The 25,429-nt window shown below is 36.3% G+C and overlaps 1 protein-coding gene across 12 annotated transcripts in view; it reads right to left on the reverse strand.

Moving 5' to 3' along the window:
- Window positions 1-25,429, reverse strand: part of CAMK2D (calcium/calmodulin dependent protein kinase II delta) — a 315,365-nt gene that overhangs the window by 68,693 nt on the left and 221,243 nt on the right. For 7 of the 12 annotated variants that reach the window (XM_027600484.2, XM_027600486.2, XM_027600482.2 and 4 more), the window contains exons 6-8: window positions 25,135-25,207; window positions 14,624-14,726; window positions 7,754-7,837 (exon numbers count right to left, since the gene is read on the reverse strand). In XM_027600484.2, the coding sequence (XP_027456285.1) occupies window positions 7,754-7,837; window positions 14,624-14,726; window positions 25,135-25,207 (260 nt within the window). Of the gene's footprint in view, window positions 1-7,753; window positions 7,838-14,623; window positions 14,727-24,121; window positions 24,195-25,134; window positions 25,208-25,429 lie in introns of all 12 variants that reach the window. The other 5 variants (XM_027600483.2, XM_027600478.2, XM_027600480.2 and 2 more) reach the window with 1 other exon arrangement.

Raw genomic sequence — 25,429 nt, forward strand, 5'->3', positions numbered from 1 at the left:
AGACACAGATGTAGTGAAAAGAAGAGCCATATGCACCCCAATGTTCATAGCAGCAATGTCCGCAATAGCCAAACTGTGGAAAAAGCGGAGATGCCGTTCAACAGACGAATGGATAAAGGAGATATGGTCCATATATACAATGGAATAGAACTCAGCCATCAGAAAGGATGAATACCCAACTTTTACATCAACATGGATGGGACTGGAGGAGATTATGCTAAGTGAAATAAGTCAAGTAGAGAAAGTCAATTATCATATGGTTTCACTTATCTGTGGAACATAAGGAATAGCCTGGAGGACATTAGGAGAAGGAAGGGGAAAATGAAGGGGGGAAATCGGAGGGAGAGACGAACCATGAGAGACTGAGGGTTTTAGAGGGGAGACAGGTGGGCGGATGGGTTAGCCCGGTGATGGGTATTAAGGAGGGCATGTACTGCATGGAGCACTGGGTGTTATACGAAAACAATGAATCGTGGATCACTACATCAAAAATTAATGATGTATTGTATGGTGCTGGACATAACATAATAAAATTAAATTTAAAAAAAGTTTTTATTGTCTGAGAGTCTTTGCCCATTAGCAAGGGGGCAATTTACTTTTTTCTTGTAACCTTAATTTATAACTCTAATATTTCACCTTTTTCTCCTAGGTCAGAGAAAAAAAATGAAAAACAATTACAGGTTTTTTTTTTTTTCTTTCCCTATAACTAAGGCAGTAAATGTTTTAAAAGCCAATCAAAATCTTCACTTTTATTTATTTATTTTTTTGCAAGAACATTTCAGGGATAACCTCTAAAGACTGGCTGTTTCTCATGATGTTAGTGCCCTTTCAGGACCTCTACCTAGATATTTCATTAGGGGTTGCAAAATAATGATATTGTAATTCTACTATACCTTCTTTAGTCTAAGAACTTACTTCATCAATTATTTGGTTATCCTGTCTTACAGTTCATACAGGAAAGATAGAATAACAGATATTTTTTTCTCTTTTACTAATCAGTTTTCGAAATGATACATGGTTCCCCATTAACTAATCCCCTAATCCAAAGGTTAAGATTGCTATTGTATTTTGATTATCATCATGAATGCATGGATTTAAACTCATTTGATGTGTTTTAATCCATTACTGTTATTTTTCTCATTTATGCTCTAATTGTCCCATCTTTAACCAGAAGACACCTCTTCAAGTTGGCTCCTGAGTCCTCTTAATATCTAGGTAGAGATTATCAAAGGCCACTAAAATCGTGAGAAACATCTAACCTTTGGAAGTTATATCATCATTCTTGAAGTGTTCTTGCAAAAAAAAAAAAAAAGTCTGTGGCCTTTAACAGTTTTCTTTCTTTCTGCTATAACAAGATGCACCTGTATCATCTTGTGCTTTTTTTTTCCTGATCCATATTTGCAATAAGCCACTTGTACAAGGAATCCTGGTTTCTTATAGTGGTAAACATTATGTAGAGACCAATATCAGGTATTCCATAGGGGTGCTCTGTGGGAACTGCAGGTTTTCTTCAAAAAAATAATGGGAAAGAGAGTTGGGGGGGGGTGGAGAGAGAGAGCGAGAGAAACAGGAACTACAAATTAAAAGAGACCTAAGAGACTAAACTAGTAACAAAATTATGAGATAAGAGGACAAATTCCAAAAAAATACTAGATATTTGATGGGTACTTATTATTAAATTTTGAAGTATTGCTATCATTGCCATTCTTTTAAAAGAACTCCTTTAGAGATGCACATTACAGTATGTATAGATGTATTAATATTATGTTTGGATTTGACTAAAAAATCTTGGGGATGAGGAATGAATAGGGTGGTATAGATGAAATAAGATTAGCCATCAGTACATTATATTATTCTATCTACTTTTGTATGCTTCAAAATTTCCAAAACAAAAGGTTAAAAAAACTATTTTGACACAGTCAGCTTCATATAATATTTAAAAATGGAAATTAAAACTAGTTTTAACTGTCATATATGCATATTTGTGCTTGGGTGATGCTAGAGATATTTGATTAATAAGAGTTGAGAAGCACTGATTACTGATTAGGTAGAAAGATTACATTACCAAGAACATTCAAAAATGATTTTAATAAAAGCTAGAGTTAGAAACATGATTAAACCTATAACCACATTAATGATTAAAACATTCTAATGACTACTCTGAGGAAAGGAGAAAGAAAGAAGCAATGTTGAGAAACTCTGAGAAGTCTGTGGGAAGTTAACAGAACAATCTAACAAGACCCACTTAATACTGTTTTAATAAAGGGCATAGTATGAGTTTGCCCTTTGGAAATGCATAATTAACTATATGAGGATTAAATATGGCTCTCTTTTGTATTATAATACTTTATGCAAAAAAAATCATACAATTCAAATAGGAAAAGTGTCCAACTAACTCTGACCTACAGGGCCAATGATGGGTAGAACAAAGATCTAGATCAAGGTCAGTAAAATAGGAAGTTTTTTTCCAGATGATGGAAACTATGCCATGTAGTAGGGGTGGCAAACTGACAGTTCTTCCAGCATCAGGCAGAAATGAATGCCTGAGCCCGCACTGTGCATGGGGGGCGGGGGCAGTGGTAACCAGGGGAGAGCATGTGTCCATTATCTGACAGGTATAGTTGCTATTTAAGTACAAAAGCATCTTGTTATTAGTTCTTTTGATTACTTTAAGAGAAGCCAGAAACTGGTAGTTTTACAAAAAATCTCCTGATAATAAATTATAAAGATAAATAATAAATGTCAACACCTCCCAAAGTGAAAGGTCCACCAGTCTGGCCAAGACATCTGTAAACCATCTGTTTGCAATCTCTGCTATATTGTATAAGAATTGTAAAACTTGCTGCCCTAAGAAATTTGCAACTATCTATGTAAGGCTGTTCAACATTGGTGTGCATGAGGATAAACTAGCAAGCTTGATCAAATGCAAATTCCTGAAACTCATCACAGAGAATCTTATTCAGTGATCCTCCAGTGCATCCCAGAAAGCTGAAATTTTGATTACCACTTAGGTCACTTCAAAGCATGGGTCCATGATCCACAGTTTGTAAATCATCAGGTTAGGGAAACCATAAATATTGTATTTTGAGAAATCTAAGACAATATGTAAGTTCAGAGTAAGACAATATTGGTAGAGGCTATAATTGTGAGTAAAGCTCCATGGGTAGAAGACTAATGAGAATGTGGGTCATAAAGGATGAAGGCACAGAGCCTCGAAATTGGCATACCTGTGATGGCCAAGTGTAAGGTAATCACAGAACTGGTAATCACAGAACTGGTAATCATAAGCAACAAATGTTGACCAGTGTAAGGTAATCACAGAACTGGTAATCATAAGCAACAAATGTTGACCAGTGTAAGGTAATCATAGCAACAAACTGTCCAGTAGGCTTGAGATTTCAAAACTGTAAATACTTTCTTAAAAACTGTGGACAAACATGTGCTCTAAGGTCAAGTAATCACACAACTTATAAGTGGCCATGCAAGAAAAGAAATATATTCCATAATATTCCAAAGGTTTATCAAAAGTCATGATCATTCTGTGATAGTCACTAACTTATTATCACTCATAATTGTTCTGAGTGATATCTAATTCAGATAGAGATGTAGTTAAGACAAGAGTGTGTGAGAGTGTGTGTCTGTGTGTGTTTGTGCGTGTGTGTGTTGGCTATGTTTATATGGGCTTACATTTATTATTTTTTGATCTGAGATGTAGAAGCAAGTTTTGTTAAAATCCAGTGATTCAGTGACATGTATAAACAACACTTGCTCATTCCATTGGGGAATTATGGAAACAGCTATATATGCAAGAAAGCCATCAAAATCAATTTACTGTCGTTAATGGTACAGCACATGGGTATGTTCTTGCTTCATTAATGTCTATTATTTGCTTTCCAGTAAAGGACTAGTTGCTTTCAAAGACTGAATATAGGTCAGATTACATTCTGTGTGAGGTCCCAAAAGCAAGGTAATGGTAGTAAAATATTCAAAATTTCTTCTGTACCAATATTTGCATATTTCTAATAAAAATAATGTACAGGCTTCTTTTAGCTTTTATACCAATAGTGTGCTTCACTCTGCTGTAAGACAACTGCTAAAAAGACACTCTGCTGTAGTGAGTGCTCACAGCTTAATTCACAGAAGATTAGCTGCCATTCTGCTAAGTGTCTTATTCTGCATTTCTTTTGTTATCTGGGCAGTGTCATTTCCTACCACACTACCCAACGTCTAGCTTTGAAAACAAGTATTCAGTAGGCAAGAGCTAGTCCTGATGGATGGCCAAAAAGAAGTTTCTCTCAAGAAATGCCATAACCTAAAAGCAATCGAATAATGTGTACATTATCTTGGTGGTTCTTATAATGGGGATGAGGAAGGGTGGATTGTCTTAGAAATAAAGAGAATTTAATGTCACTTTCATGTTACCTGAGCAGAGTGAAAATATAATAAAATGGTAAAACAATATTCCAAACCCACTGCAATGATCCAGGAATGTAACAAAAGGCAGAACACTCTATTAAGATGTTCGTGAAAGGGGGATTATTTCCCCCAAATATGTGCTATTGGTATATCTAAGACATTTCCGTAGTTACCCATGTGATCCCAAATACATTTCAAGTCACACAGTTTAAAAAAAGTCACAATCTCTAAGGAAAATGAGAACTGTTAGGAAATATATGCACTAAATGGAGCATGGCTTGTCACAAAGGGATTTGGCTGTTTATAGAAAATTGTGGGAAGAAAGCAAAGGTAAGGATAGAACTGAGCAAAGTGAGGGGCCATCTGGGTGGCTGTCAGTTAAGCATCTAACTCTTGGTTTTGGTTCAGATCTCATGATCTCAGGGTCATAAGGTTGAGCCCCACATCAGGCTCAGTGTGGAGTCTGCTTGAGATTCTCCCTCTGCCTCTACCCGGCTCTCTCTCTCCGAAATAAATAAATAAAATCTTAAAAAAAAAAAAAAAAAAGAACAGAGGAAAGTGAAGGGTGGCTCTGCCCATGGCAAAACTGAGGTTGAAACCTGTGAGATGCCCTGTGGCTCTAAGTTTCCAGAGCCATTATGAGATCTGTGTGTGTGTGCATATACATCTGCAGGTACACATGTGCTATCTATCTACTCTTTGCTTACGGTTCTTAAGAATGTTCTATAACTTAGACAATAAGGAGGGAAGCAACTCTTTGCCCATCTTTTTTCCCTCTTCCAGCCAAGAAAGTTAGAGCTTCTACCTTACGTTACCTCACATTTTACAGATGTGAAATCCTATTATTACAAAATATGCCCTCATTTTAAAATGTTAGCTATACAAATGATGCACTCAAACAAAAAACCCGAAAGCCAAGTATACTCAAATTTACCAAAGTAATATTAAGATTGAGAATAGTGTGTTTGAGTCTAAGACAGTCTAAACTCTGATGATACGTCATAGTTATTAAAAATGCTGCAGCCTGTACTCAGCTCAGACCCACTAAAGCAGAGGGCCCAGGTAGGGCCCATATATATATGTTTTATCACTGATTCTGCTCCACGGAAGAAACCCTACTACAAAATACCGGTTTTTTGGGTTTCTTTTAAATCATCTGTTATTCTTCAGCACTAATAAAACTGACATATTATGAAAAAATGTGTTTAATGCAAGCATTAAATAAATGATTTATTTAGAGTATTTGAATGAATGAAATACAATTCAGGAGCTGTGAAAGTGGTCCACAGTAACATCTCCGGCAGAATCAAAAGCATGCAAGAGAAGAATTTAAAGGAGAACAAAAAAAGCAAAGAGAGAGGCAGGTATTTGGTATTCAGGTAACCAGATGAAGTTATAATATTCAACTGATGATCAAAACAATAATGCTGGGTCATCTAACAAAATGTGTATCTCCCACATGGCTACATATCAGATATCCAGAAACTTCGTTTATAAAGAAATAGTTTCTTACTTTCCATTTCATACAAGGAAGCTGAGATACTGGGACTACTTAAAATTTGTGCCAGCTCCTACAGCAAGAGCACTGAAGAGCTGGGTGAGGGCTCGCAGCCGCTGCACATACTGTCTCCTGCCTGTGAAGCAGGTGGGAGGGAGGAGGAGAGAGAGGAAAAGGAGAAGGGATGAAGAAAAAGGGAGTTGGGAGGAGGCTAGAGGTGACCTTCTGATGAAGGCAGCAAGGAAAGCCTCTTGAGTGCCCTCTGCCTCAGCTACTGACCGGTCTCTACCACACTAACCCGCTGGTGTTCGGGGTCTGAGTGCAGCACACCAGCTACACTCCCCTCAGCAGTATCCTCCATAAAACCCATCTGTGTCTGCCTGCCCCTCAGCAGGAAGACTTTGCTGCTTTTTAAATTCATCAGCAAAGACAGATCTGCGATGAGAGCTGATCTGTTGCAAGGGAAATATGTGAGTTATTTGCCATTAGCATTTAGATTTGAACAAGGACATTCTGTGACAATGCCCTCACCCAAAGGCATAGAGTCCAGGCTTAGAAGATCTTCTCAGGTAGGCAGGAGGAAGACAGAGCTTGGGGCACACCTAAGACCTTACCCTTTAATTAATCCAACCTTTTAGAGTAATAGCTGTTTGCATTTTAAATTTCTTTACAAACTATAAAATGTCTTTATTTGACCCCCATACAATCCTACGAGGGTAATATTTTCCTGTTTTACAGGTGAAGAACCCAACTCAGAGATACTAGAGATAGGGTTCATAGGTGCAAAGCAAAGACTTGAATGCAGGTGTTGCGACTCCAGATACAATGCTCCTCCCATAACTGCTTTCCTAGGCATGGAGATAAGCCTAAAGGCCCAAGATGCATCCAGTTTAAGATCAAACGCCAAGTTGCTATGTTAATGAGATAAAGCTGACAAGAAATATAGTGTGGTTAGATACAGGTTAGGGATAACCTATTACTACAAAGTAGTGGTAATGAATTTATGATTGTTTTTTCAGTAAAACCAAATCTAAAAAGTTATTTTCAGAATCAAAATAAAGTCTTTTTTTTTTTTTTTAACCCACTCCTTCCAGGCTCACTGACAAACACCAAAGGCAACAAGGTCTGTCTGCAGCACACTAAAGCCAAACAATTTACAAACTTGTAGTGATGACACAGTGTCAGGAACCTAGAGGACTAGTTTGTGTCAATAACCCCAGCTGAAAAATATTTCAGAGCATCCTATAGTATCCCTTTTATTTCAGTTTTCACCTATTTGCTGGATATGTTAACACACAGAAATTCTGTTTAAAAACTGTGGTGGGAATCCTCCATATTATGTGTCTTTGAGCCTGCACAGGATACTTATTTGATTGGAGTTGGTTGCTAAAGGCCTAAATCAGAGTTCAGTCCATAGGACGGACCAGTTTCCTTCTTTTTCAAGATCCATTTTTTCTCTCTTAATCCCTGCCAAACATGTCATGCAAACATGGTATTTGCGGTAAGGGCCGCTTGAATGAGGCAGGACGACCGCAGCATAAACGCACGGCCGCCACTGGGGGCGCTCTGTGTCCCTGGCCTCCAAGTGCGTCCTGACACTGGAAACACTAACCTCGCCTGGGAACTTGAGAAAAACACAAATGCTCCTACCCCAGAGCTACAGAGTCAGAAGTAGTCACCTGTGCTTTGACCAGCCCTCCACGTGACCTGTTGTCAGCTGAAGTTTGAGAACTACTACTCTAGGGTGATCACAAGAGAGCATTAACTTCAAATCTGAAAGATAATATTTTCAATCATACTGGTGTACTGCAAAATTTGCAAGGAAATATGATCCCTTACCGCATGCCCACATATCCACTGGCTTTCCATAAGGATCTTTACGTAGAACTTCTGGAGAAAGATAGCCTGGTGTGCCAGCAAAACCTAGGGAAAACGGAAGTTAATGAGTCAGAGTTGATTTGACAAAACCAATGTGAAATGGGAAACTAAGGAAGAAAACATTTTTCGGACTTTTTAATCTGATGATCTGTTTATCAAAATAAAACAAGGCCTAAAATAATCTACACTAGTTTTTGTCTATAGCAGTATCAACACTAATCTGCTTTGTAGCTTATTAGAAAAAAATGCATTTTTCCCCTAGATATGAAGGCTACTCTATTATGCTATATAGTCAGCATGTATACTTAAGTCTATCTGGTTAGCAGTTCTTATTCTCACTTACTTATGCAGGATTTGAAACTAAACCTGTGAAGGGGATCAGAACATATCACCCCAAAATATGCCATTGTGGCATACTGATTATTTTTAGCTGAAGGCAACTGAGAATCAGTAGATGTATGACAGGCTCTTTAATCTCCCTTCTACCTAAAAGTAGGGCATAAAATTTTTTGTGAAAAAGGTGCCCTCCCTGTACCAGGAAGAGGAGAACATTCCTGGCATGGGAATTGGTGCCAAGATGGATCTATACAAACCAACCTTACTAAAATAACCTTGATCTTCCATTAGTTTCCCTATGTGTTTCCTCATTATTTCCCCACAATTTAATGTCCTGAGCTAAACCCCCTTTTTCCTTTGTCTTGTCAAATCTCCATAATTTATCACTCTTTGTTAAAATGGGATATAAGTCCCTTGGTCTGCCCTTTCTTCAGGTCTTCATTTATTTTCTAGAAAGGCCTCTGTGTGTATGTAAAAGTTAAAATATTAACATAAAAAAATTGTATGCTTTTCTCCTGTTCATCAGTCTTTTGTCAGTTCAACTCACACGCCCCAGTGATGGACCTAAGAGGGGAGAGCAAGTCTTTCCTCCCCCATACCTGAAAAGAAATAGGGAGAAATTTGAAGATAGGGTTAGAACCTTGGAAGAGATGATAGTTATCATGATACCGACATAATTTTATTATGAGAAGCATTCACCTATAAAACAAAAGAACAAAAACATAGACCCTAAGTAAATATTTTTGAAAGTAAGGCAGGGGTGGGGATGGGGCTGAGAGTAATTGAAGAATTCACCAGGAGAAGGAATAAGCCCTAAATATATCAAAGAGATTGCTGTGTACTAATAAATAGTCAGTGTGTACTTAATAACTGTCAACTAAAGAGAAGACTCAGGAACATTTGGATAAATCACTATTGAACAAGTATCAACTAGAATTTGAAGAAAGAGACATGGTAAGAGAAACTAGATGGCAAAATAAAGTTTCATTATTGTATAAATCAGTGTAAACTCCAATGAGGTATGCTTAAATAACAATCAATTTAGAGCTAGACCCTTGAGTGACATTTTTCTTCTTATTTCTGAAAATAATAGCTTTCAAATAAAAATAGCTACTTTTAAAAAGACCCAAAATAACTATTTGGAAGTTTTCTATAAAGGCACTTGAAAACTGGAAACATTTCTTTAAAAGGATATGTAATCAGGAATTCCTCTGACCACAAATCACTGAAGAAGCTCATTACATATTTAATGGGATTCAAAGTGCCCAAGAAAGGAGCTTTTTCTTACTATTTTTCAAACTTATTAAGAACAATGTGCAAAAACAAGTATAAAAATAAGTATGTATGTATGTATGTGTATATATATGTAATAGCATGGTTATTCCTCGGAACAAAATTACCTTGGAAAGTGAGGCAAAGGATTGTGGATTTTAACCCCTACGCCCCTCTAATGCTTTTCCTTTCCTTTGTTGTAGAGGAGGATGGAGTGGACAGTGAGAAGGGACTCCAAGAAAAGATGCCTGTACTGTAGTTTAAGCTTCACATGGACCACAGTGGGTCTACCTCTGTTCTCAAACTTCACTTAAAGGAAGCATTTACTTTGATTTACTTGACAGTTGTGAGATGAAAGAATTCCTGAGTAATCATGGTGGTCCCATTACCTAAAGTGTGAGGATTCCATCAAGGAGTGATGTGAAGTCCGCTAATTCCAAGGGAGGGATGGGCGTAAGAGTTCTAAAGAGCTACTGGTATGCCACACCTGCTCTCAGTCCAATGGTCTCTTTCTAACTCCTCCCAAGCTGAGACACAGACAAAGGAACCCAATGAGAAACCAATGTCCAATTCCAGATTGAAGACCATGTTCCTAGCCCACGCTTTAAGACCCTTTATCTCCCGGTTCCCCTTCATTCATCCAACATGATTTCTTTCTACCCCTGAGCATTTGACCTGGTTAATTTTTTTAAGGTCTCTTGAAAACAGACTTCTCATTCTTGCCCTTGATGTTACTTTTTCTGTTCCTTGAAGCCTCAATTTCCATCTCTACCTTTTCTCTAACAGAGAGTTGGCTCTAAATTACTTCCATTTAGAGATCTCCTTAGCTAACTACAATTCTCAGTGGTCCATCCTCACTTTGAATTTTGACTACCTTTTTATATACAATCTATAACCTCCTATCTAGAATTAGTAAACCTTAAAATAGGTCTTAAATATCTTAGAATACATTTCCTAGAGGAGGAAATGTTAATGATATTTTGTTTAGGTAGAAAAGATAAAGAACTCACCATGTGACTAAGAAATGAAAAGGTAATTTTACATGTAAATTATTACAAACCTTTTCTGGAAATTAAAATGCTTAGAGAACACCATCACGTTCATTCTTTAATTTAATATAATTACCACTTGAGCAGTCAGTGGGGTCCTTACTCCTATTGAAACATACTCTAAATGTATAAACATTAAAGAACTGTGAACTGGGCAATGTGTTCTCATGAATACCAAAATACTCAGGGTAAGACAGATAAAACCTTCTTTAGCAGGAGATTAAACTCATAAGAATCTCATTTATCATGACATATGCTATTAACAGGGAAATTAATGACAGCTTGTTTTCTTTAGAGACAGTATGTGCTTCTCACTCTGAAAAACCAATAGGAATATCAGAACAGATCAAAAACAAAACATAATTACTTACTGTTGGGAACGTCCATTGCATTAAAAAAAAACCCTCAATATTTTTAAAAAGATACATAATAGCAATCAAGCAAAACAATTATTCCATGAAGGAAAATGGTGGTAGTTATCCTTTTTTCCTAGCGGCAACAAAGAACTAGAAATATACTGCAAACACCGCTTCCAATCCTACAGGAGAAATGGGCTATATTTTGATATTTCTCTTTGGTAAATTTTCTAGCCATCTTAACAAGTGTAGTGACACAGGGTGTTACTTCTAGCATTTCTGGCTAGTAATCCAATAGATCAAGGCTAGGAAGACAGAAGAAATCATGAGAAAAAGAAACATTTAGACTTAAAAATTAGAAAAAAAACACAATAAGCAGCTTCTATAAGCCTTGTGTAGTTTTATTTTTCTTATTTGTAGTGGACCTCTTATATTTATTAAAATAAAATTGAGCAAAAGCCTGAAATTCTGGCATTATATGTAATGAAGAAAGAGTTCTGCTCTTGTCTTAAAATAACTTATTTTATTAAAATAAAAAGGCTCCCCTCCCCATCACTGATAATACATTTTAAGAGACAAAATTAATCAGTCAAGGGTGATGGACATTAAGGAGGGCACTTGATGTAATGAGCACTGGGTGTTACATGCAACTGATGAATCACTAAGCTCTACCCCTGAAACTAGTAATACACTATAATCTTAATTAACTTTAATTTAAATAAAAAAATAATCAAATATATGAGACTATGATGGTAGATATGAATAAATATCAAATCAAGTCACTCATACTAAAACATGCTTTTACTTTAAAATCTATGATATATCTGGTAGTACACCCAAAAGATAAATAGTATATCACATGCCTCCTTTTCCTCAGGTAGGTTACCATGAGGATTCACTTGCATATAATAAGCTGAAAATAAGCTAAAGAAGAAAAGAAAAAGAAAAAAAACAATTTGTGCATTCTCCTAAGCTTATAAACTATGTTTTTTCTACATTTTTTGAAATGTGGAATTTTCTTAGGACTTAAAATGCCCCCTTGAAAGTCATTATTCTAATAGATATCTTAGCAAGAACATAACTGTTATAGCATCATACTGAAGAAGAAATGGGGATTTTATTCCCAATTTGTCATTCTTTCTCTGGAATCAGATGACTTTTAGGAATAAATGATCACAAATTTGTGTACTTTTATTTGGATGCTATTGCCTTCACCAACTTGATATTTGGTTTTTTACTCATTGATCTGCTAACAACTTTCACTGAGCAGGCAAAGAACTGTGGCATTGTGTTTCATGCCAAGATGGTTTTGAAAACTTATTCAACATCTTTCGTAGCCCAGGCATATTCCTATGGACTCATAACAGCCTTGCAAAGAAGTGTTTATTATCACTGCTTACAAAAGAGGACATGGACCTCACAGAGTTAAAGTGACTTGCCCAATATTATACAACTATTAAGAATCAGACCCAGGATATAAGTTTGGGTATTCTAATTCAAAAAGCAGAATTTTTTCTACTACACACAATCCTGCCCTCAAGCAGCTTGTCTAGCACGGGAGATAAAACACAGAGGTGAAAAACAAGGGATATTTAAGGTGCTCAATTATATCACACCTTTATACACAAAGCCAAGCTGCTGATATTAATTTGCAGACTTGACTCTGATAATAAGGCTTGTCTTGTTCGTAATATCCTATCATCACCTTCTACCCAGTTCTGGCAATTAGATCCCTAGCCTACGTCCTATTCTGGTGTCCTGCTTCATACCCTGAGTCTTGTGAAGCAGATGGGACTAGATGGCACTAGAGTCCAACCTCTGGGGCTTTGATTTCCTCTAAACGGACTTCCTTAAGAGTTCAGTCACTGTCTGTTCTACATGTTATCTGGAATTTGCTTGCTCTTGCATACTCCTTAGTTCAAGCTGTCATCGCGCATAATTTGAACTACTGTATTAACCTAACTGGTCCCCTGCCTTGAGAGTAAGTATCCTTAAGCCACACTCTGCATTGTTACGCACAACATCATTATAAACATAAACCCAATTATGTCCTTCCCTACTTAAAATTTTTCACAGGATTCTTGAAACTTCTAGGATAAAAGCCAAATCCTTCAAAAGCACACAAAATCCTTTCCCACCTAATCAACTACCACTCATCCCAGTATAGCTATATCAAACTTCTTGCTATTCCACAAATAGAAACAATAGTTTCATGCCTCTGAGGTTTCGCATGTGCTGATCCCTCTGTCTGGTATTTACCTCCTTGCATGTTAGTGAACAAATTCTCATTCACCCATTAGGGAAGCAGAAGCACTACCCCAAACACCAAAACTTTCCCCAGAGCACCTTCATGCATGCCTCTGTTAAGATGTTCCCACACTACATGGTAAATAGCTACCGATACAGAAATGTCAGTATCTTGAGGGGCAGGACCTCCTGCTTAATTTAAGCATTTCCATTTATTATTCTGCCCATCTCTGTGATAGCCTTCCTACTTTCTGTTGGACCTCAACTCCAAAGTTACCATATATTCTTTATCTGTGTCAACTGTGCCCTTACCCAGGATACAAAGATGCCTCTGAATCTCCAATTTACAGTACTTATTCTAGGTCCTACCTTCTTTCAGTGCGCATTTAGGAAGAACGAGCTTATTCATATGTCAAAATATGACAAACCAAATGCCAAGTTTGGAGATACTAAATTCATCTGGTGGGTGAGGAGAGACTTAATGTAAATGGTGGTATTAAGCTTAGGAGGAATCGTGGACAAGGCTAACAGTCAGGTACTACTGAAACAGGACAGGAAGCAGAAAATGAGGTCCTAAATTAAGCTGCCTGTAGAGGAGAAGGCTGCCACGCCACCCACTCACACTTATTAGCTGGGGGCTCTGTGCACACCTTAGATTTAGGAAAACACGGAAAGTCTTTGCATATAAAATGAAAGAAGTAAGCACTTTTTGAGTGCTCTTTCTCTTTGCTGTTGTTGTTCAGAGGAAAAAGCAATTAGAAGTGAAGGGCATTTAAAAATGATCTAACCTCAATACGTTGAAAGTCAGAAAAGAAGTAAGATAGAGGCTTGAGGAGAGGTTATATTTTGGGAGACTACATGGAAAAAAATGGGTCAGTACTGGGAAACGGCAAAAACAGAGGCATAAAAAAAAGAAACAGTGAATAAAATAACCCAACTGGATAAATATTGAAACAATACACAAGCCTGGTTAGAAGTGCTCTAATTTAAACTGAGAGTTAATTTCTTTCTTAATTGTAAAGAAATAGACAATTCATCAAAAGAAATTTCGAAATTATCAAAATTTTAGAGCGGAAACTGGCAGTGTGAAGAAACAGAAGATAATTAAGATGAACACACACACATATATATGCTATAATATTTCTAACTTTAATTTGTTAGCTACAAAATATGTGGAAATATTCTGTATTTCCTGAGTCCCTACTATTTACACAGCAGTTTTTGGCATCACATCAAGTAAGGTTCTATGTGAAAGGTCATTTTCTCTTAAAAAGTCCTCTTTTAACAATGCAACCCTCCCTATTAATTCTTAGTACAGGATCCATTTTCTCACTCATGTTTTAAGAAAAAGTCTACATGTTACTGCTCTCCTATTAATCTTTTCTCTTAAATTATTTCTAGATCATATACCTTTTAATGTCAGTAAAATTAAATGCTTATAAAGGTCTAATGTCTTCAGTTTAGTCAGGCTGTTGTTAGAAGTAACATTTCTGTCTTATTTTGGCTGGGAAGTGGGTCATGATGAGCCAGAAGAGAATGAGCAGCATGAAGTAGAGAGAAGCCCTACTCACCAAACCACGCCTGCTGGTCTCCTTGAACTTCTATGGCTAAGCCAAAGTCTGCCAGTTTCACAGCTGCTCCCTTGGATTTGCTAGCTAAAAGCAAATTCTCAGGCTTTATTTAGAAAGAAAAAAAGAGAATGAAGTGAGAACCTATTTTAAGTGACTATTCAAAACTAACAACATTTTGTAAGATTAGGGGAAAAAAAAGTCATGCACTGTCCTCTCTCGCGAAGACTGTCATTCCTAAATCCCAGGGAAAATGTGGTTAGAAAAATGATTAAAAATTATCATGTGTGCAGGCTTCAGACAGATGCATAAATGTACTAGAGAGATACGGGGAAGAAGAGAGAATACACTTGGGGAGAGATCAAATGAACGGAAGCACCTGTCTTGACCTGCTCACATGCTTCCAAGGGCTGCTGAGGTCCAGACTTGGCCATGGACATTGACTTAGAAGCCTAATAGAGCACAGACATTTTCAGCAGAAGGAAACTTGGCAAAATGATAACAAGAGTTGGACCAATCTACAGACATTTGGCAAATGAAACTGTGCAAATTAAATCCTAGTTGACTTCAAGAGTTTGGACCCAAATGTAGTCATTTTGATTCCTCAATGTTTCCAAACAATTTCTGTACAAATTTTGGAGTCTTATTCTGAATTACATATTAAATTGCTGTCTTTAAGAATCTGTTTATTCTTAAAGGCAGAAAGAGTGTACTATTTGCCAAATGTTATAGTTAGCTTTTTTTTCCTTATAAGCCAGTTTTTTAAAACATAATTTATATGTCTACAAAGTGTGATTCAAAGCATTCCTTATATATTTGTTCTCACATCTTGGAATACTATAACAAAGATACATTTTCATTTTCTTGGGTATTTATCATTATTCAAGGACTGATAACTCGGTCTTGGAATAAGGCTGTGTTTATACCACTGTTTCCCAACGAGAGCATCGAGACACACTGCAACTCTAAAAACAGGCACGAGGGCAAAGTCTTTAATTTCCCCTGACCACCTTTGTGGATTTTAGGAAATGAAGGGAGAAGACGGTCAGGAAAAAGAGGCTGATTAATACATACACTGAAGTCTACCATCCCCAGGTATCTGGATGAACATACAGCTGGATTGGTACATACACATTTGGGAGAGTAGTTCAACATTTTCTTACCTTGGGCTAAAACCCAGCCAATTTAGAGGTGTGCCTTGGACTGAAAGAAGTTGGGAAACAATGGCGTCTACAAGTGCCAAAACAATTGTCTGGAAATCTAAATATTCAGGTCATTCAAAGTGGTTCTGTTTATGTGTTGGCAAACTAATTCAATATTTTTTTTCATGAAATGGCTACTTTTTTCTTACTGAATTAGGCGATTCTGTTGATTGTTTTGAGCTTGTATAAACACAGCCTAAACCAATATTTAATTTATTAATTAAGCCAGCCATGCAAATTAGCAAAGACTCATAACCAGAACTTGGAAAAATTAGGTTAAGTTTATAAGAAGTAGGAGTGTAGGCACGTAAGTTTTAATCAAGTACCAGACTTCTTCAGGCTATTGCTGTTCACTGCCATCAGATTCATCACTATTATGACAATAGGTAACTGTAAGGAAAGCTCTGTAATTTCTTAGGGCTGATAGGGCTTTTTAAATTACCTCAACACTAAATACATCATAATTTAGTTTGGACACTGGGATGAAGATGTCTCAAGAATATGAAAGGTCTCCATGCTGAAATAACCTTTAGTAAAAACCTAACATCCACAATTACTTGGAACTCTGGTTATCTATTAATGTAGTACAGTATCTAACCATATTATATTATTAATATTTGACATTTTATTTTCACAACTAAAATTTATGGCCTACTACATTCATGCATTTTCTAATTTAATCACAAAGTGATTTCCAGTTATTATTAAATAAATGACTTGGAAAAACCACATCAAACTGTAAGCAATAGTTTAATTCTTTATAACCTTCACATTCAAAAGCACTGAGATGTCAGAGATCTCTGCTAATACACATCTGTCCTAATTTGTCAACCACAGACTCATTCAAGGAAAGAGTTCCAATTACTTTAGAAATCACGTCATTTTAGGTCTTTTAATCAAGTAGTACTGAAGTTTGTTGAGCAAATGCCAGTGCCATCAGTAAATAAACTTTTAAAATATTTATCACTAGATCAAAAAAGGTTCTGGGCAGTGCTGTGTGCCTTACGCCCTTAAATACCAAGTGTCTGCCAATTCAGAAGAAATGGAACACCTTAGAGTTTTATCATACATGGCCTCTGAATGACTGGGGCAAATATTCATACCTAGAGATGACCTAGAAGACCTCTCTATAGGGCCTTGTGAGTCATCCAGGGAAATAATTAATCCATCTGGATAAGTGTTTTACCTTATACCCATGAAGACTGTTCAGCTGCAGTTATGTACAGGAAAAGGCAGGGCTCTTTCAAGGTTACTGTGTAGATTTAAGAATTAATAGAACTAAAATGGCTTCGTGTTTGTACATCTTTTAAGCAAACCTAAAATACAGAATTATGGAATGCAAACTGAAAAATCAGGATGCTTACTGCCTTTATTAAAGGATTCTTTTCTTTATAAAATATTTCATCACAAGATGGCTTCTAATGGCCAGGTTCAATGAAACATTAGAAATAGCACACAAATTTGATTTATATACAACTGTTCGGAATACGTTCAAAATTTGAATAATCCTGTAATCATGTTCTACCATTTATATAGCATCCAACTTGAATATGCGTTGTACTACAAAAGTTCCCTGGCAAGTAGGTTAATCCAAATTCTGAACACCTACAGAAAAGAAGATAATTTGTGATTGTATTTCACAAAAGCTGAAATAGTAGAATCTTTCAGCTAATTAGTGGCTGCTTCCTTAAAAGGATCACCACCATTACCTGCTACTATTCAACTATTTTGATTTTCTAAAGCAAATGAGAAACGTGAAATCAGAAACACAGGTCTTCCAGTGTATAGCTGAACATGAGAGAAATGGGCAACATGATGATCTAGAAAAAAGATGAAGAGCTAGGTCTATGTCCTGGGACTGACTGTTATTAACTGTGTGGACATGGGCAACTCAAAGACTCTTGGAGCTAATTAGTTCTTTCATCTCTCAAATGAACATTATAAGCATATTGCTCATAGCACTATATATGAAGTTATAAAATCTCATTGGATTTTATCCCAAGAGCCTGTCCTCGGTATGGAACAATATACACATTAGGGATTAGCTATTATACTCCAGTGCAGCTGACCATGTCAACGTGCAGGACACTGGATATTTGCAATGAATGTGCATATCTTGGGGGATGTCTATATTCCTAAATTTAATGCAATCTATTATGCTAATCTTTATACACTGAGATTATCTCTAAATTCCTATAATGCAATCACTTTTTAGGTTGGTTTTTAAATAGATTCTACTGACATTCTCACACACAGGTTCCTTCCCCACCCAACTGCTTCCTAATGATGCAGGATTTTCCATGACATCTGGTCTTAGTGTCAACAACCATTTATAGCATATCAGCTGTAATGAGCAGCAACTGTTGGCAAGTTTAGTTCTGTGCTTCCATATGGATGCAATGGCAACTTCTTTCAATGTGATTTGAGATTTTCTTGAATCTGTTCAAATATCTCAAAGTACCTACGCAGTTTGCTGGGATCACTTTTAAGACTGGGACTGACTTGGGAGATAAAATAACTCAAACCCCTCAGTCTCTAAATGAGGTAGGGAGATCCAAACAAGATGGGAGGATTTGAAACCAGATTCCTGATTTCTTTTAAAGATGTGATATTGAGGAAACTCCTCCGATGGTATAAAAATGGGTCATTTGCAAAAGGCAGTCCACTCAGTAGACAGTTGCAAAAGAATCCGAAGTATTCAAAAATATTTCCTACCCATATCCAAATAAAACCTGGGGGGAAACTTATGAAATATGAGCCATAGTTTCAATCTTGCTTCTCAAAAATCTCACAAACACATCACAAGAATTTCTAAATTAGTGTGATCTTTATTAAGGAACTGACTGGGCAAAGGTGATGATCATCTTCAGCATTAGTCATATCACAGATTTATCTGTGCACGTATGTGATTATCAAACATTAGGAATTTTTATGTGTAGTGAAATCATGTGTTTTCACTACAAAACTCAAACATTAGGAATTTTTATGTGTAGTGAAATCATGTGTTTTACTTTTTTTTTACAGCTTTTTTCTTTATGAAAATCATAAAACAGCCAGTTAGTTTTATCATTCTATATTATTTCTTTCATTTCTTTAGATATTAGTTTTTAAGAATTGAAACTGTCTTTTTAGATTGCCTTCCTCTACTGGAGAGTATTAGTTATTTCAACATGAAGTTAAGCATTCTGTGCTTTGGTGTGTTTTCAGTCACTTTTCCTTTGCCAAAAAAGGTGAGAACAAAGCTCCTAGAGATAAACTAAGTGAAAGTGCATGAACTGAAAAGCTTGATTATCAAGCTCACTCATGCACATGGCAGAAGTTCTTTTGTGCACATGGTACAAGTGAGTTTTGCTTTTATTTTTATATGGAATGGATGCTTGATTTATGTACTCAGCACAGGGAGTTCTCAGCTGATGCACTGTTTTGTGATTATGAAGTACTATTTCCATCACCATGCATACATGAGCAAGTTCATAAGAATCATGTTTTCCATTCCTGTTTTCCTATTTACTTCTATATTATTAGCACATACTATTAGCACATACTTCTACACTGTTAGCAAATACTTCTCTGAAAGAAGCAGAGCAGAGTGCAACCACAGTGGGACTGTGCCAATTACCTACTGTTTCTCCATGGCCTGATACACAGCTGACACACAGCTGTCAGGTTCAATAAAGAAACACAAGAATGACCAATGGATTATGGAATTTATCACTTACTGAGTTTGTGTCTAAAACACCTAGACATACTTTATACACAAATGACAAGTTCTTTAAACTTTCATCTGCGTATACTTCTGAGAAAAGTGGAACAATTGCAATTTTATAATTATTCAAAATGTAGATTCACAATTTGATAAATCTACTACTAAAGAGGATTTACTGAACGCATGTCATATTCCCCCAGAAAATTAATTTTTCTGGTCTTTAATTTTATTCCTGTATTTAAATTCAACCCCCCCAATCTCCAAAATTATCATTAAAATCTATTCTCTCTCTCTCTTTCTGCCCCTTCCCTCCCTTTCCTCTCTTCCTCCCTCTCTCTCATATCCATCCATTGATCTAATGATATTTCCATTAAATGACATTGTTTTTCAGGAGGTAGGCTAGGGGAAAAAAAGCAGCATTCTCCGCTGAGGCGATTCACAGGTGTTGATGTGTTGCCAAAAGATTGTTTTATGTATGAAGCCTTCTATCCAGATGCTGTTCATGAAGTAGTTTGGTAACCATTTCTGATGCACCCTGAACTGAAGACCTCTTACTATTTTGTGTGAAACATACTTATATGATAAAGCAGAGCTATAAAACTGTCTCCTTTGACTTACTTCTGTTCCCTGATTCACAGAAACTGTATTCTTCAGGCTGTTAACTGGAGAACACATCCTTCTATTTCTTGTGACCTCAAGAGTTGTCACTTGTTACTGCCACCGCTCTTTAACCTAATATTTTTCCGGATTCAGTTTTCGTCTGACATATTTTCTTTTTTCTGGGAGGAACAGCATTGATACATATTTCAAAATGATCTTTAATTCAGTGGCCTGTAGGTTCTAGCCACACAAGGTTTGTTCTTATTTTGCTCTGTAATTTGTGCCCACAGCTCTGATAGAGCCTCAACAGGTGCTCAAGAAATGTTTGATGTTTGTTTCTCTCTTTTTATATCTGAATTTTCAATTATCAGCTCACAAACACTCAACACTAAGTTACAGTAATCTACTCTTTATAAACAATCTATTTTTAGGCACTCCAGCCTGATTGTCTTGATGTGGCCTAAATCAAATGTGGCAAATGCATTTCATTCTTCTCTACATCCCATTTTCCAAAGGCTGTGACCAATGCCACTTGACTGATTTGCTAAATAATTTTTTTTCTTTGAACATCTATTAACAAATTATGTTGTGCACCCCCTCAACTCTATACTGTATCTTACACATAACTTATTCTCTTTTTCCTAATGATACAGATTTTGTACAGCTCTGGAAGATCCATAAGCAGGATCAATTTGATCATTTGATTCACTAAACTTAGAACCATTTCCCAATTCTTAACATTGCTGGCAAAATTACTTTCTCGTCATTGTTTGACCTATTTTTTGGCCTTTCTAAAGTTTTCGATTTATCCAACTAATGAATTGAGAAGTGGTAGCAATTAAGTATGCAGACTCTGGAACCAAAGTGCTTGGGCACAAATCATAACTTACTAGCTGAGCAACCATGAATAAGTTCTTTCACTCATGGTTGCTAAATCTCTCCTTATGCAACATGGGGAAGATCAAAGTGCCTTTCTCATAAAGCTGTTGTTAAGATTCCTAAGATAACACAGTACAGGGTACATGGTAACTGCCTGATAAATGGCAGCTATTATCATTTTTATTACTAATGTCCCGCCTTGATCCAAATCTTCCCAAAGATGAGAGTCATAGTCCTGAACTATAGTACTGTAATTATGTCACCACTGCTAGATACTCCTTAATACTGCTTGGATCTGACACTGGATTCACCTCAGACGAAAGCTCTGTGTATCCACTGGATACTGCCTGGTTGTGATTGATGTGCTTCCTTTATGCTAATATCCCACCACATGGAGCCTTCTCCTATTGCTTGTTTCTGGGACATCCTCCAATCATCTGCTGTGCCTCAGCCTTGTCTCTAGGTTCTTATAATTTTTCCATCTGCTGGATTCCACTGTCGAATAAGCTCCCAAGACTGGCAGTTATTCAAATTATGATCTTAATGTTATCACTGTGTCAAAGAGTGATAGTTATCCTCTTTATTCAATATTAATTAACATACACAAAAATCTATTTTATTCAGTGATGCCTTTTATATTATAAATGTGCTTTTGATTGAATTTCATTCATTCCAAATTGAAAGCATATGCCACAAGTATTTACTAAGTATAAAGTCCTAAATTAGGCACTGTGGAGTAATATAGTATTATAGGTAGGTACAGTACAGTAATACAGCTATTGTTCTAGAAGAGGCTTACAACAAAATGTACAGCACTCAAATGCTTATAGGCGCCTTTAATAGTGAAGAACATAACACTTCCTGTGGTTTTCTCTCAGTGATATGGACAAATTAAAATGTGCATCAAACATTTGTATTATATATGAATTAACATATGAATCAGGATATGGAAACAAAATATATGACCTAAGAATAATAAAGGCAAATTTTTGTTTAAAGCTTTTTTTACGAATATTTTTCATTTTAATATACTGGAAAATATGCTATTACAAACAGTATACTTATCAGATAAAGTATACACATGGGTATAAAAGACATAAAACAAAGCCAGGGATTTAGCACACGTAGGGTGTGTGTAAAATGCCTCTAATATACTCTAAGTATGTTATGAAACGGCCTACTGAAAAATGCACTGAAAACTAGACTCAACTGAAGTCTGTTCCAGTCAGCAATTCGACAAAAACCAAGACAATTACAAAAATTATAACAAGCTCTATGCAAAGTTCACCCCTATCCTCTCAGATATCAGAATCAGAATGAATCAGAATAAGAAGGGAGAACAAAAACACTTTCATCCCTTGAAAGAAATCTGATGGATGATTCAGCAGGTTATTTCTTTTGGTAGTTAGCCTCCCTAAAAGTCACCTGCCTGAGTTTTTAATTAGTCAATTTAGCTCATATGTCAGAAAATAGATTTTCTTCTCAGCCCACACCTAGGCCCACTGCCATCTCTGATTAAAGTTCCAGTCTTTGAAGAGCTCAGCTGAGTATGAACACTTACAGAAGTCTAATAGCGTGACCCCACAAGATATATTTTAAAGGTCATTTTTCATCCTTGGTTTTTAGAGTATACTTATAATTATATAACATGGAGTAAAATATTTCAAATGATAAATTTATTAAATAGAGCATGTAATAAAATAGCATAAATAAACATGCATGCTATATATATTCACTTAAAAAGGAAAGTAGTACCGTGAGTTCTGTAACAAAAAGGGGCTCTCTCTCTCTACACGGCTGGTAAGGAATTCTTGAGGTGGTTGCCAAAGATAAGAATTTTTAAAGGAACATATTGTTTTTCCTTAATCCTGATGGGTACATTTGGTGAAGTGTTAACAGATGTACACAGTCTTATCTCGGCTCTCCAAAAAAAAAAAAAAAAAAATGCCATTAACCATACCTTTGCTTTTGACATTTAAAGCTCTAAGACTCAAACTGAAATCAAAGGAAAATTCCAGAAACCTCAGGCAAAGCTTTGCTTACACACCACATCTTCAAATAACTTGTTGTGGATCCTTAGCGATACATTCTAACAGCATAATAAATGAATGGAAACTACAGATTTATCATTATTAGAGAAGCCTGCACATGAGAAACCAGCCCAGATCCTCCCACTGAACACATACAGTTGAAGACATTGCCACCTCTGTGGCATCTTTGTACTAATGCCTGTATATGGATGAGACTTGAAACAAAGAATGACAACTATATAGTACTCACATTTGCTATTTTGCCCACCCAGTGGTTTCATTTAAATTTCTAGGCCTTCACTATATCTCTGAAATTCCATGAGTGAAACTACACTGCTGAGAGAAGGGGACAGAAAAATGAATGAAAGACTAGTCTTCTGAACTATTTAATTTCTAAATGATCTAAACATTTCTCATCCTCAATGGTATCAGAAACTGAGTGGAGTCTTAAAAGTATTAGTCCATATATATGTTATATAAATATTATTTTATAATAAAATTTGTTTTACTTTTTTCCTTTCTGTTTTAAAAGGCACTAGTATCTTGCTACCTAGGAATGTAAATAAAGAACCAGGAAGGCTCAATGTCTTTGGAATTCTTGGGACTACTGGTAAGAGACTTCAGAGCCCCAAATGGAGGTTCTTTAACGCCAAAAACCTACTTAATAACTTTATCTTTATTCTCTTTATAATCTTCATAACTATTTACATAATATTAGGTATACATACTATGACTCTAAAATAGGTATGTTTGATCAATGTCCACAGAACAGGTTTAGAATGAAGAAGAGATCATCTGTCCTACGCAAAATTATATATAAATGCTATATATTCCTAGGAGGAAGGAAATATAGCAGCCTATTTATTGTTAATGGTAGGACATTATTCCTCTGGATGAAATGGGATTTATGTAAATCTCAAGTGTGGATGAGAGGAGATGAAATAAGAGAGATGTGTTTTTGTAATGTGTTGGAATGAGTCCACACAACTTTCTTGCTCATATTTTTGCCTTTACAGGCATAACTGCAGCTGAACAGTCATTAGGAATTATGTGGTGGTTTATCTTCTCCAACGGCATTACTCACCTTCAGGTCCCGATGGACTACGCCCATCTGATGGCAGTGTAGCACAGCCTCCAGGATCTGCTGAATGCAATGACTGCATGCAAACACCAGGGGGCGTGTGTTAGTTCCAAGCTTACACTCACTGTCTGTACACCCTCACAGAGACTGGGTTAAAGTGCAAAACCAACAGACAACTGGGGTTGTGTTTTACCACCTTCAGTAATGTAAACATATTGCTCAAGTAGAGTGACTACTACCTCAGAGCAATCAGAATCTTGCCGGATGTGAGCGAAAATGTGGATCCACTTGATCTAGAAAAAAACCATCTTAAAAATATTTAATTCAGTAGCTCATTTCCTAGTTATAAATTCTTATAGGAAAAGAACTGGAATGCAAATAAAATTTTTATAACTGTTGTGGTCCACCTCCACCCCACATAAAAAAACTGTTTCCCTATTCCCTCCCATTTTTCTAGTATCATTCCAAAGCTGTCACATTAGCAGTCAAAGCACCATTAAGGTTAAATTAGGATACGTAATGAATTTTTGATAAATCATTAACTTCTTGTGCTTTAATTTAGCTGGCAATTATTATCTCTTGCCTGAGGGTTCATCAGACTCAAATGGAGCAATGTGTAACCAGTTGTTTTGCTACAGCAACCCATGGTCTCAGAACAGAAGTGGTGTTTAAATCTACAGGCGGACATACATCACAGGCCAAGTTTATCTCCAGGCAAATGCTGGACATTTCAGGAAAGCCTGCTCCCAAACTGCTTCTGGTAGTTTACTTGCTTGGAAACTTGACAGGTTGTGCTCCTAATATTGTCCTTCCCTTTCTGCTATGATGTATATTTAGCCTGTAGATGAGCAAACTGAAAGAGGCATCATGCATTATCATTTCATCATGTAGTCATTTTAGGGAAAAATTGGGAAAGGCAAGGGAACCATTTTAAGTACCCACCCTCTGCCCTTTCCCCAGAAATAAAACCAAAATAAACCTCCTTTGATTCAGATTTATGGACTCCATATACTGACCTTCAGGTCCCTGTGAACTATGCCATTTAGGTGACAATGATTTACACTTTCTAGAATCTGCTGTATACAATGACTGTAAAGATACAAGGGTAGAATGGAAGGGAGAACATTTTAAAGGTACATAATCACATTGAATACAAAATAAAATGAAAGTTAAAATGAAACAAACAAACAAACAAAAATTATATTTTTTCACAACATCTTTTTTAGCTTTACACTGGAATTTAATAATGCTGAATAAAGCTAATTCTGGTTCTAACAAAAATGACATCCAACATAGAGTTTGTGACATGTT

The sequence above is a fragment of the Zalophus californianus genome, chromosome 2 (assembly GCF_009762305.2).
Source record: "Zalophus californianus isolate mZalCal1 chromosome 2, mZalCal1.pri.v2, whole genome shotgun sequence".
NCBI classification, from domain to species: domain Eukaryota; kingdom Metazoa; phylum Chordata; class Mammalia; order Carnivora; family Otariidae; genus Zalophus; species Zalophus californianus.